We start from the raw sequence: 14,693 nt of genomic DNA, 5'->3' as shown, positions 1-14,693 counted from the left end.
GTGATATATATGATATGATATGATATGATATATGATATATATGATATATGATATATATGATATGATGTGATGTGATATGATATGATATGATATGATATGATATGATATGATATGATATACGATATGATGTGATGTGATGTGAGATATGATATGAGATATGATATGATATGATATGATATGATATGATATGATATGATATGATATATGATATGATATGATATATGTGCTGTGATGTGATGTGATATGATATGATATGATATGAGATATGATATGATATATGATATGATATGATATGATATGATATGATATGATATGATATGATATGATATGATATGAATCCTGTACAAGTAACCAGTCGATAACCGGGGCTAGTTTAGCTCGCTCGTAGCGCGGGCTAGCGAAATGTCTGTGCATGGCACCCATAGATATTAGATCGGCTTTCTTAGACCCGTCGTTAGACCTAATGCATTATACATTATTGTATTAGATATTAAACCTTTAGACGTACTGACCGCTATCCCTAACTAATGGGATTGGGTAATGTGAGCATATGGGTGTTGTGTATAAGTGAATAAATTTTGCTATCAACTTACTTTCAACTTTTGAATCTATCAATTTACAATTTTTACAGCGTACTCACAATATTAGCAGGTACCTATATTTTAGTTTTTACATTATCTTTACAGTATTTTTTTTTAATATTTAGTATTTATTTATTTAACCTGGTAGAGATAAGGCCGTTACGCCTTCTCTGCCCCTCTACCAGGGGATTACAACTATAATATGAACAATAAAATTACAATTAATATTAAATTTACAATTACAATTACAATAAAAATTAAAGTACGACAAGATTACCTGATTAATGAAAGCTAGACATTTTATCATAGAAGTTAAGAACAGAGAATATTTTTGTATTTACTGAATTACAAATTAAACCTAGAATAACAAAATTCAATAGTGATGAAATTACCGTATATTGAAATATTTTGTGATAGGTTAAGAGGACTATTTACAAGAAACCATATCTGAACGAGTCTCAATTACTGACCAAGTACCTATTAAGTTTGCGTTTGAATTGAATTTTATTTCGACAGTCCCTGATGCTAGCAGGTAACGAATTCCAGAGTCCTGGGAGGGCTATTGTGAAAGAGGATGAGCGTGATGCATTTGATTTAAAATTTTTGAACTTCAAAAATATTAATTACCTACATTTAAATTAAAAATATTGGTATTTTAGAAACTTGTTTTTCAGAAATGTTTTGCACTTCAGGTTCCAAAGAATTCAAGCATATTTCCAATGCAGTTCACTAGCCTATATTTGCTGCCGTTTTCATCTTATTATGACTGTTTTTTTTTAATAGAAAAAAATTGTTATCCATCCAGAAAAAAAATATATTTTAAAATTTTCAAATTTTTTTCATACTTTTCTGGCTAGAAATTCATAATAATTTTGATAAAGTGGTTATGTTTCTTCACTTTCGTATGAAATAGGAGTATGCAATGTTTCAACCTCCTAGAGTTAATAATAATAATAATAATAATAATAATTCTTTATTTATACTGGCGGAGTTAAGACCATAGGGCCTTCTCTTACACTCTACCAGGTCACAAAGTATACAAGGAGTTAAAATTTAACAAAAAGTTAAAGAACAGAATATTAACATATTACAAATAATAATAATAATAATAATAATAATAATAATAATAATAATAATAATAATAATAATAATTCTTTATTTATACTGGCGGAGTTAAGACCATAGGGCCTTCTCTTACACTCTACCATGTCACAAAGTATACAAGCAGTTAAAATTTAACAAAAAGTTAAAGAACAGAATACTAACATATTACAAATAATAATAATAATAATAATAATAATAATAATAATAATAATAATTCTTTATTTATACTGGCGGAGTTAAGACCATAGGGCCTTCTCTTACACTCTACCAGGTCACAAAGTATACAAGCAGTTAAAATTTAACAAAAAGTTAAAGAACAGAATACTAACATATTACAAATAATAATAATAATAATAATAATAATAATAATAATAATAATAATAATAATAATAATAATTCTTTATTTATACTGGCGGAGTTAAGACCATAGGGCCTTCTCTTACACTCTACCATGTCACAAAGTATACAAGCAGTTAAAATTTAACAAAAAGTTAAAGAACAGAATACTAACATATTACAAATAATAATAATAATAATAATAATAATAATAATAATAATAATAATAATAATATAATAATAATTCTTTATTTATACTGGCGGAGTTAAGACCATAGGGCCTTCTCTTACACTCTACCATGTCACAAAGTATGCAAGCAGTTAAAATTTAACAAAAAGTTAAAGAACAGAATACTAACATATTACAAATAATAATAATAATAATAATAATAATAATAATAATAATAATAATAATAATAATAGCATAATAAAATCGACACTAAACAACATGAAAATAATACCGTAATAGAAAAAAAAGTAAAATACGTTGGAATATAGTAAAAACAACTCATTTAGACAAATGGTTAATATGGAAAACGTAAGAAGAATATAACAAAATGGAATGTAATAAAATAATAATAAAAAAAGAAAAGAAATAAGAAAATTAAATAAAATTCACAATAAAAAGGGTATGATAATAAATTCATCGGCTGATAAAGAGAACAAAAAGGGGAAAGGAAGGAAGGAAATATATAGCCTATATTTTTACAAAACTATCGCAGAGAAAGGGGCTTGTAACTGAAAGGAATCTGAGAAAAAAAGTTCCTAAAATATCCATGCTTTGAACTTAAATTTAATTAATATTTTTCAGGTTTAATTTTTTTTTTATAAAATCAAGTAGCCTATATGAGGTAGAAAGATAATCTAAAAACCAAAGTATACCTGCAAATATTGTGTGTATGCTGTAAAAATTGTAAATGGGTAGATTGGAAAGTCCACACCTGTGAAGTAACTGTTAACGCGTCTGGCCGCGAAACCAGGTGGCCCGGGTTCGATTGTCGGTCGGGAGAAGTTACCTGGTTTAGGTTTTTTCCGAGCTTTTCCCTCAACCCAATATGAGTAAATGCTGACTTTCGGTGCTGGACCCCGGACTCATTTTACCGGCATTATCACTTCATCTCATTCAGACGCTAAATAACCTAAGATGTTGATAAAGCGTCGTAAAATAACCTATTAAAATAAAAAAATAGATTGGAAAGTTGAAGAGTAATAGCAAAATTTCTTCACTCGTACTCAACAGCCTGACCACCCAAGACTACCCAATCCTCTTAAGCCACATTCCAAACAGAAATAAATGTTCCTAGAATCTGTCCGTATATTTGGTTTGACCGCAATGAAATATCTTTTGACTGTTTTATCTCCACGCAGTATATGCCATCAAGAATGCGACCTTGTTAAAAGTGCGTTCCTTACGATCGTTGTTTGTGCTTGCAGACTTGAGCATGATGGCAATGCCTGGCCAGCAGCATCCCCAACACCAGCAGCAGCCGCAACAGCAGCAGCAACAGCAGCAACAATGTCCTCCACCACACCCCATGCCAGAATTCCGGGATGCTGACCATTACCGCAGTGCCCTCAGTCCTCTCTGCATCACCGACGGCAGCCATGAGATTGTCAGGCCTAAACCCCGCAGGTAAATTCTGGGATGTTACAACATTTGCTGTAAGGCAGCGTTTCTCAAACTATGGTCCGCGGAAGACCTGTGGTCCTCGAGGTCTGCCCTTGTGGTCCTTCAAAAAAGACAGAAGAAAAAATAAAATTCGAACAAATTGCGTATCACACTATAGCTTAAAATCTCAGAGTTTGGAAATGACACATGGCAATCGAATTTCACTTTTTCTCCCAGTACAGACATTTTATGAAATTTGTTACCCTACCCGTCTATCGACTTCCCACTCTACTGTCAGCAACAAAAGAGGCTTTAAAGCATTATGAACGTGGTGTTTCTCGACATATTTTCCCTGCACATCTAGCGCCGCGCCTGTAACCCAGCCAGGGACCACCCGAATTCATAACAGAGGACCAAAGTACCGAACCTTAATTCAAGTTCAAAATATAAGTATACTGGTATTAAAATATGCTACGAAAATTATAAATTTGCTTTCGAAGGGAACAAGAATAAGGTGGTCCGCGGAACTGTTCTGACTTTAAAAAGTGGTCCCCACTTGAAAAAAGTTTGAGGAACGCTGCTGTAAGGATTTCTTCGAGTCGAGATGTCCACGGGGTCTAGTGATTACCGTTCTGACATTCGCGAGTTCAGACCCGGCCTAAAGCGATTGATTTTGTATTATGGTGAATCCTTAATATGGTCTTCTGTGGGAGGGAAGTAAACCTGTGTGTCCCGTGTTGTAGATTTATAGCACGTAAAAGAACTTGGTCTCTGATAAATGACTCTAAATACAATTTCTCTCCCTCGTTGAATTTCAACGTTGAATAAATAACCTTTGAAGTTCAAAGCGTCGTTAAATAAAAACCACATGTCACAGGGTAGCGTGTGCGCTTCTCAACCAAGCTTCCGTGGTTCGATTCCCTTGTCGTCGACTTCACTCTGCGATGACATACATCTTGCTGACCATGTTGAGGAAGGCTGCTAATTGAGCGAGTCTAGTGTTAGTACAAAAAAATTCAAAACATCTCTTCTAGATGATGTTATAGTGCCTCACGAAAAAGACTATTACTACCACTACCACCACCACCACCACCACCACCACCACTGTCCGTCCGAGTGGTTATGTCGCAGGGTCATCGAAACGAGGGAAGTCATCTGTCATCTGAAATTTCTCACAGTCCACAACTATGGAGTAACGGTTAGCGCATCTGGCCGCGAAATCAGGTGGCCCGGGTTCGATTCCCGGTCAGGGCAAGTTACCTGGTTGAGGTTTTTTCCCGGGGTTTTCCCTGAACCCAATATGAGCAAACATTTTGGGTAACTTTCGGTGCTGGAACCCGGACTTATTTCACCGGCATTATCACCTTCATCTCATTCAGACGCTAAATAACCTAAGATGTTGATGAAGCGTCATAAAATAATCTACTTAAAAAAAACTTCTCACAGAGGTCAGTTGAATGTTGATAAATAAAATTTAATTAACATTTTTAGGAAACATTAATATTAAGTTGCTTGCGGGCATTTTCATATCGCACTTAGATTAAAATAGGCTGTAGTGGTAAATTCATGAAATTTAAAATTTTATTGTGAGAGACTATTTAGGCTGAGATTAAAGGCTCATTCACAATGAAAATTAAACATAACGTAAGCGTTAACTTTAAGAATAAATCAAGAAGTCATACCATCATTCACAATGGGGATATAAACATAACAGCAAACATACTTGGTAACCATGGAAACATAACAACGACGCCATTTCCTCATATTCTGCCGTATACTTCAGTGCTCCACGATTGTGTACTGTTTGCAAATCACGTAAGCATAAGCATGAAAGTTTGGAGTTTGCAAACATTCATTTTAACGTCTTACGGTAATGTTTATGTCAATGCTTATGTGAATCATTGTGAATGATCCCATTTGGTAGCCTGGGCGCAAACTTTTGTGTTTATGTTACGGTTATGTTTAATTTTCATTGTGAATGGGCCTTATATCATTTATTTCCAAGAAATAGTCTGCCCAGGCATCCTGGATTGCCAAAACACAAAATAACACACATATAAGAATAATAACGATTACAGTAAAATAGATGAGTCAAATTGAAATGTGAACTAGGAGCTTAAATTTAAGACAATTAAGTTTTATGCCCGTGACTATTCTCAAAATATAAAATATATTATTTAAAAAAATATAATTTCAAAAAAATTAGCTCTAACGGCATCTAATTTTGTACAGATGATAGTATTGTAGGCATGTTTATGTAGTTTAAATTTAATAAATTTTGGATGAAAATTATAGAATTTCTAAATATCATATTAGCGTCCCCTAAGCTAACAGTGCTCCAGTGTGGATCTTAACATTTACCCTCCTCAACGAAATTCCTATGCATGCTGAAAATTCCACCCTCCTAGAGTAGTTAATTTTTATGTATTTCTAAATTTACCGAGGAGTAAACAACCCAACCTATTTATGGCTTTCTTCAGCTGTCGCAGTTTTGGTAAATAAAATAGATAACCCTGATAATCCTCGATATCAGACCTGAAAAGCGTGTTCTTATCGTGGAAGAGAAATCACAATGGCATGTTTGCTCATCTTTTAATTGCAGTATAACACGCTGAATATAAACGTGTGCAACTTTCCTTGGCAGAGGTGTGGGAATGAGATTAAAGAGAAGAGTGCTCTGGTTTCTATGGGATCCCATTGTCTTAGCGACTTGCAGGACTCACACTTGAAGTGTCTACAGTGTCAAACATTAACCTCTGTCTGTCTCCTTGGAGGAGAGGCACTCGTCATAAAGATGTTATTCTGCGAAACTAACCAAGTTTGAAAGATTTCTTCTCTTCTTCATAATTTCCTGTTCATTTCGATTCCTCGTCCTTTTTTATTTTCCACCTCTCCTTTATTTAATAATAATAATAATAATAATAATAATAATAATAATAATAATAATATTTAACCTGGCAGAGTTAAGACCTTAAGGCCTTCTCTTACACTTGCTTACATAGTTGTACAACTGAATCGGATTTAAGTAATTACATACTGATACGATTTAGATACATAATGAGATCAAAAGAGGTAGTTACATAAAAATTTACCTCACAAAATAAAAATAAACATATTGGAATACATGTTAATGTTGTTAGAATCAAATACGAACCACACAAAAACAGAAGCCGATAATTCAATAAAAAATGTACACAGTGAAAATAAAAATAAACAAATTGGAATACATGTTAATGTTGTTAGAATCAAATACGAATCACACAAAAACAGAAGCCGACAATTCAATAAAAAATGTACACAGTAAAAATAAAAATAAACATATTGGAATACATATTAACGTTGTTAGAATCAAATACGAATCACACAAAAACAGAAGCCGACAATTCAATAAAAAATGTACACAGTGAAAATAAAAATAAACATAGTGGAATACATATTAACGTTGTTAGAATCAAATACGCATCACACAAAAACAGAAGCCGACAATTCAATAAAAAATGTACACAGTGAAAATAAAAATAAACATATTGGAATACATGTTAATGTTGTTAGAATCAAATACGAATCACACAAAAACAGAAGCCGACAATTCAATAAAAAATGTACACAGTGAAAATAAAAATAAACATATTGGAATACATGTTAATGTTGTTAGAATCAAATACGAATCACACAAAAACAGAAGCCGACAATTCAATAAAAAATGTACACAGTGAAAATAAAAATAAACATAGTGGAATACATATTAATGTTGTTAGAATCAAATACGAATCACACAAATAACAGAAGCCGACAATTCAATAAAAAATGTACACAGTAAAAATAAAAATAAACATAGTGGAATACATGTTAATGTTGTTAGAATCAAATACGAATCACACAAAAACAGAAGCCGACAATTCAATAAAAAATGTACACAGTGAAAATAAAAATAAACATAGTGGAATACATATTAATGTTGTTAGAATCAAATACGAATCACACAAATAACAGAAGCCGACAATTCAATAAAAAATGTACACAGTAAAAATAAAAATATACATAGTGGAATACATCTTAATGTTGTTAGAATCAAATACGAATCACACAAATAACAGAAGCCGACAATTCAATAAAAAATGTACACAGTAAAAATAAAAATAAACATAGTGGAATACATGTTAATGTTGTTAGAATCAAATACGAATCACACAAATAACAGAAGCCGACAATTCAATAAAAAATGTACACAGTAAAAATAAAAATAAACATAGTGGAATACATGTTAATGTTGTTAGAATCAAATACGAATCACACAAATAACAGAAGCCGACAATTAAATAAAAAATGTACACAGTGAAAATAAAAATAAACATAGTGGAATACATGTTAATGTTGTTAGAATCAAATACGAATCACACAAATAACAGAAGCCGACAATTCAATAAAAAATGTACACAGTAAAAATAAAAATAAACATAGTGGAATACATGTTAATGTTGTTAGAATCAAATACGAACCACACAAAAACAGAAGCCGACAATTCAATAAAAAATGTACACAGTGAAAATAAAAATAAACATAGTGGAATACATGTTAATGTTGTTAGAATCAAATACGAATCACACAAAAACAGAAGCCGATAATTCAATAAAAAATGTACACAGTGAAAATAAAAATAAACATAGTGGAATACATATTAATGTTGTTAGAATCAAATACGAATCACACAAATAACAGAAGCCGACAATTCAATAAAAAATGTACACAGTAAAAATAAAAATAAACATAGTGGAATACATGTTAATGTTGTTAGAATCAAATACGAACCACACAAAAACAGAAGCCGACAATTCAATAAAAAATGTACACAGTGAAAATAAAAATAAACATAGTGGAATACATGTTAATGTTGTTAGAATCAAATACGAACCACACAAAAACAGAAGCCGACAATTCAATAAAAAATGTACACAGTAAAAATAAAAATAAACACATTGGAATACATATTAGTATTAGATTACAAGTAAGTAGGATTCACATAATTAAACCGGAAACCAACAATTGAATAAAATGTACACAATAAAAAAAAGAATATTAATAAAAAAAAATAAAAATAAAACAACACCGTGGGATACACAGTGGGTATTAAGTGATAAATAAACACGATTTAAATGATTACACAATAAAAATAAGAAGCAAAAAATAAAAATAAATACAGTGGAATACATTGCATTAAATTTTTGCAACGCGTTAGGTCTGGCAACTCATGGTAAGATATTTTTCTAATTTACATTTAAAAGAAATAAAGGTCATACCGCGACTGTCTCTAGTTTACTGATGGAAATGCTTATTGTTATTGCGTATGTATTGTGTCTATTATTTCGTGGTAATTGGGGTCCAATTCGGCATTCACCTTTATTTAACTGAAAATTAGTTATATTCAGACGAAGAAAAACCTCGATCAGATTGGTCGACACCGGTGATCGTACCCGAGACCTCCCGAAATTAAAATTTGTGACAAATATGAATGAAAATGTTGAGAAATTTTTATGTTGCTTCTAAAACTTCTCAATTTTATCATTCAAGCTAGAAGAAACCATACAAATTTATAGAGTGTTAACATGCTGTAATGTTTTCAACAGAATACTGCCATTCTTTCCACGGAATAATAACTCTAGGAAAGTTATACATTTTTTCTACTTCATTTTCTTTTCTATTGCGTGCCAATTTATTATAGACTCTATTCTACGCGGAGTGTGAACTCGTTGAAAGAAGACGTTCGTTGTTATTGTTGAAAACCTGAGGAATTGTATTATTTAGCGGAGGAATAATGTGAAATTCTGTTTCTCACAGAGCTGTGGGAAAACGAGGCGAAATAAGAGAAATGATGCTTTTCTTCTCTAAGCTTGCATGTTGGAGACTCTCTTTCTAATGATGGCACTGGCAATCATCACAATGGAGCGATAAAATCAAACAAATTGAATGTTGCTCGTCATTTTAGTTGCAGTGTTAACTATTATAATGAGGTTAGGTAAGGTTATGGAATATGCATTGAAATTAAGTAGCTTACCAATGCAAAGAGTGCGTTTTTTTTCTTCTCGAAATTAGAGCAATTTAAGCCAACTCGTGTATTTCATAGGCTTATTTGATGTCTTTTCATAAATGAGACGGGATTAAAAATACCCATATCTGATTATGTTACAGTGGCGTACGCAATATTCTGCCAAGGAGGGTTCGATCCCCGGTTAGGTCAGGATGAAATTTGTGATGGGCAAAACAGACATTGCAGAGGAGTTTTCTCGAGTTACTTCCGTTTCTCTATGTCATTCCACCAACACTCCCCACTTCCTCCTCATTTCATCTATCATCTGTTAGGGGAGAGTCGGGGAGTATCGGACATCGGGTAATATCGGACAGTGAGTTTCTTTCATCTACCACACGATGATAGTACCTGATTGACATGGTTACGTTTCTGTGATGTCGCATAGAGAAACGTAACCATGTCATTCAGGTACTACCATATGGTGGTAGATGAAAGAAACGCACTGTCCGATACTACCCGACTCTCCCCTACTTATGCATTTTAAGGGGACACTCAACTATATTTTGGAACTTTTTTCCTATTTGACCTATCTTTTTCAAATTTGGAGAAAAAAGTTTAATATATACACGGAAAGTAACATGCAAAATCTCAGCTCATTAGATCCAATACTTTTCAAAATAAAAAATATTTCAATTTTTAATCAATCATTAATTGAAATATCACTTTTAATTATCATTTTTTATTTTTTGGCTTTCTGCATTTGACTGTGACTTCTCAATGAAGAGGGGAAGAATTCTGCTTATTGATTTAGTTCTGTCACGTAAATTAGTGTAGAAATTTAATTTTTACATTTCTATGACACTTTTTCTCCGATTTTTAAGTTGAGTGTCCCCTTAAGGAACCCGGATGTTCATTGCCGCCCTCACATAAGCTCGCCATTGGTTCCTATCCTGAGCAGGGGGTTTTCCCTCAACCCAATATGAGCAAATGCTGGGTAACTTTCGGTGTTGGACCACGGACTCATTTCACCGGCATTATCACCTTCATCTCATTCAGACGCTAAATAACCTAAGCTGTTGATAAAGCGTCGTAAAAAAATGACCCTATCCTGAGCAAGATTAATCCAATGTCTACAATCATATCCCACCTCCCTCAAATCCATTTTAATATTATCCTCCCATCTACGTCTCGGCCTCCCCAAAAGTCTTTTTTCCTTCAACCTTCCAACTAATACTCTATATGCATTTCTGGATTCGTCCATACGTGCTACATGCCCTGCCCATCTCAAACGTCTGGATTTAATGTTCCTAATTATGTCAGGTGAAGAATACAATGCGTGCAGTTCTGCGTTGTGTAACTTTCTCCATTCTCCTGTAACTTCATCCCTCTTAGCCCCAAATATTTTTCTAAGACCATATTCTCGAATACCCTTAACCTCTGTTACTCTCTCAGAGTGAGAGTCCACGTTTCACAACCATAAAGAACAACCGGTAATATATACATTTTTATAAACTCTAACTTTCGGCTTTTTTGAGAGCAGACTGGATGACAAAAGCTCCTCAACCGAATAATAACACGCATTTCCCATACTTATTCTGCGTTTAATTTCCTCCGGAGTGTCATTTATATTTGTTACTGTTGCTCCAAGATAGTTGAACTTTTTCATCTTTTCAAAGGATAAATTTCCAATTTTTACATTTCCATTTCGTACTATGTTGTGGTCACGAGACATAATTATATACTTAGTCTTTTCGGGATTTACTTCCAAACCTATCTTTTTACTTCAAGTAAAATTTCCGTGTTTTCTCTAATAGTGAATTTTCGCTTAACATATTCACGTCATCGGCATAGTCGCGCAGCTGATGTAACCTGTTGAATTCCAAATCCTATCTGTTATCCTGATCTTTTCTAATGGCATACTCTAGAGCAAAGTTAAAAAGTAAAGGTGATAGTGCATCTCCTTGCTTTAGACCGCAGTGAATTGGAAAAGCATCAGATAGAAACTGGCCTATACTGACTCTGCTGTACATTTCACTGAGACACATTTTAATTAATCGAACTAGTTTCTTGGGATTTTCAAATTCAATAAGAATATTATATAAAACTTCTTCTCTCTCAACCGAGTCATATACTTTTTTTAAATCTATGAATAACTGATATACTGTATCCTTATACTCCCATTTTTTCCTCCAATATCTGTCGAATACAAAAAAATCTGATCAGTAGTCGATCTATTTGGCAAAATTTTGTACGACGTCAACAAAAGTGATATTTTTAATATACTAAAGGATTTAATTTGAGTAAAAATTTTGGAAAAAATTAGGTTAAACATGACTCTTCTTGGTTTTGTACGGAACTTCATTTGTTTGTTTGTTTGTTTTTTTTTTTGCCTCAATAGTTTGCTGCTAATCGATTTAAAATTATATTTATGATGTCCGAAATTCAGTGTAATTAAATCCCCAAAATTTTGTGCGTTTTGAGTGATTTATGGCTGCTCTATATAAGGACCTGTCAGAATCTGGAACAGCTGATGGGGGAAGGAAGCAATTAGTGGACAATGCTGGGAAGTGAGTTGTAGGTGGGGGAACTTTGCCTCTGCAAGTCTCCTTGACACAGACACAGGAAACACTCTCAAGGTAGAGCTGTACACCAGACAGTGTGGGTTCATGACCCGTTGAAGTCGTCATTTCTTATGTAAAACACAGTGGGTGCCGACAGTTAAAAAGTGCGAGTTACAGGGATAACTATGCAGAGTTTCAGTTTGGTGCTTATTCTGTGTGCTTTACTTTGTGTGGTTTCAAAAGAAATTCCTTGTTTACAAATTTGTCAGTATCAGTGTAAATTTAATCTATTCGTAAAGTTAAACACAATTTTGAGAGGACTATAAATAGTAGAGAAATAGAAAATTCAAGAAGTTAGTTGAACAGTATATTCGTGAAAATATATAAATTTAAACTATTCATTGAACAGCAGTTTGAAGTATAATTAATTCGACACCAATAACACATTATTTTGTTTTGACACATTCAGAATTGTTAACCTGTTGTGTTTTATATTTCTAATGCTTTAAAATAAATTTGAAACTTAATATTAGTTATTGTAAGATAATCGATTATTCAGACGCTGTATTAGTTTGTTGGGCCGTGAACCTTATTTCTGAAGCCATACAAATGTGTTTTCAAAAAGCAAACAGAAACATTTGAACAATTGATTTTTTTCTGTCTCTCTGTGCATTTTGTATTTCGCAAAGTTTTTTCTATTGTTTTTAATTTCTTCAATCACCATACGTTGTAGTTTAGTGTGTTGTGTCTATAATTGTGCAGTGACAGTTTGCCAGAGGAAGCTTCAAACAAATACGTGGTGTGTTTTGCTGTAGTGAACTGTACGAAAAGGAAAACAATACATTTGCATCGGAACTTAATGGTGTGTATATACAATGTACTTTTCGGGGATGAGAACAAACGAACATCAAACTGGAACAAAATCTGAATACACATACAGAAGCTAAGAATATAATGCATTCATTTGTGTAACAGAAACAAAATAAAATCACATTTTAGTGGGAGCGGACTGCAGTTGAAACTAAGACCTGTGTGATTGACACATTTTGAAGAATACTGCAGAAGTAATTCAGCAGGGATAAATACCATCTGTGGGAAGTTCATTTATGAGTTTACTTTATTCTGTTAGTACCGTACTGCAAGATAATTGTAGAGTTATTGCACATTTCTATCTTCAGAGAATTACTGGCAACATTGTGCTTTCGAGCTTTTATGAACTATGAAATTCATCTCGCAAGATTACAAAACAGCTAAAGAACTCAATCTTTGAAAAGAATGGTGTTTATTCATTCTTCGTATGTACAATTGTACGAAGTTAATAGTTCATCGTATTAGTAAACCATTTTGGATTATAATTAATGTGTTTTATTTACATTTGAAAATAGAACTCTTGATCATAGTGCTACTACATCCGTCTGTGTTTTCAATTGTTTATTTATAAATGAGAATCTTTGAAGTGAAAGATAAGAAGTAATACTGATGCAGTATTTTTTTTCTTTTTCGCGGAACATATTTAGTTAATTTATGATTTGCTTCGGCACTATAATGATTTCCTATATTCTTGGTTGTGGCGTGAGTTGAAGATGGGTAGTTCATAATTACTTATCGATTTGTTAACATGACATGGAGTATGAGGTTGATCATCAGCTTCGTAGAGATAGCTTATCACTTTAATTTCACTTCCGAACCATGTCGTGTCATCAGGATTGCCGTTGCTATCTGTGCCGAGAACTGGAAGGTTTTCGTCCAAGAAATTCTGGTGCTTCACCATTAAGCTTGGATAACTTCATTCTTATGAAACCACCAAATCCTGATCGGATAGTGGGTCGCAAAGAAATGAAACCACAGCCGATATCGAGAAACCGGCAGATCAAACAACCCTCCAAGAAAGGAAATCCTTCAAACATGCAAGGTGATAGAAGTTTCGTGATGAGAATCCCTGATATCAAGATGTCTATCATTGGTTACTGGAAAAATAAGGACTCAGCTTCCAAGAAGGGAGAAAGCAAAGAGAGGGCAAATGAATGTCGAAGCCCTCTTCATAAACCCCAGTGGGAGAGCAGTGGAGATAAGATTCAGGTGAGAGTGACCCAGGGTGGAGAGGCGGTGAGGCTGGGAGCCAAACCTGGGAAGTCCAGCGAGCTTCTGTGGAATATAAATGGACAGAGTGTGAGGATTGACAACTCGAAACTTACAGATGATGCATCAGCCGAGGGGTGGGTGGCTGAATCTCGAGAAGACTCCTTGAATTTGAAGAGGGGTGGTGGGGTGGAAAGTGGAGGTGTTGTCGTGGTTGTGAAGAACCAGGAGGAGTCAGTTGCAGCACCACAGAAAGCCCCTGGGAACTTACAGGAAGACGACTCTGAGAGCAGCGGGGGTGAAGTGTACGAAGACGCCACTACTAATGGGTATGCAGATTTGCGTAGAATGTGTTAATGTAGCAAGTGTTTGTGTAGTTTAAGGTTACACATAAGAGA

The 14,693-nt window shown here is 33.6% G+C and overlaps 1 protein-coding gene across 2 annotated transcripts in view; it reads left to right on the top strand.

Moving 5' to 3' along the window:
* The window catches only part of LOC138695002 (ankyrin repeat and BTB/POZ domain-containing protein 2), a 191,004-nt gene that overhangs the window by 110,198 nt on the left and 66,113 nt on the right, over window positions 1-14,693 (top strand). For both annotated transcript variants that reach the window (XM_069819278.1, XM_069819279.1), the window contains exon 2: window positions 3,456-3,654. In XM_069819278.1, coding sequence (XP_069675379.1) covers window positions 3,464-3,654 — 191 coding nt within the window. In that variant the 5' untranslated portion in view covers window positions 3,456-3,463. The remainder of the gene's footprint in view (window positions 1-3,455; window positions 3,655-14,693) is intronic.

This window comes from Periplaneta americana, chromosome 2 (genome assembly GCF_040183065.1).
Source record: "Periplaneta americana isolate PAMFEO1 chromosome 2, P.americana_PAMFEO1_priV1, whole genome shotgun sequence".
Lineage (NCBI taxonomy): Eukaryota > Metazoa > Arthropoda > Insecta > Blattodea > Blattidae > Periplaneta > Periplaneta americana.
Note: the sequence above shows the minus strand (reverse complement) of the source record. Positions and strands in the feature narration are given on the sequence as shown.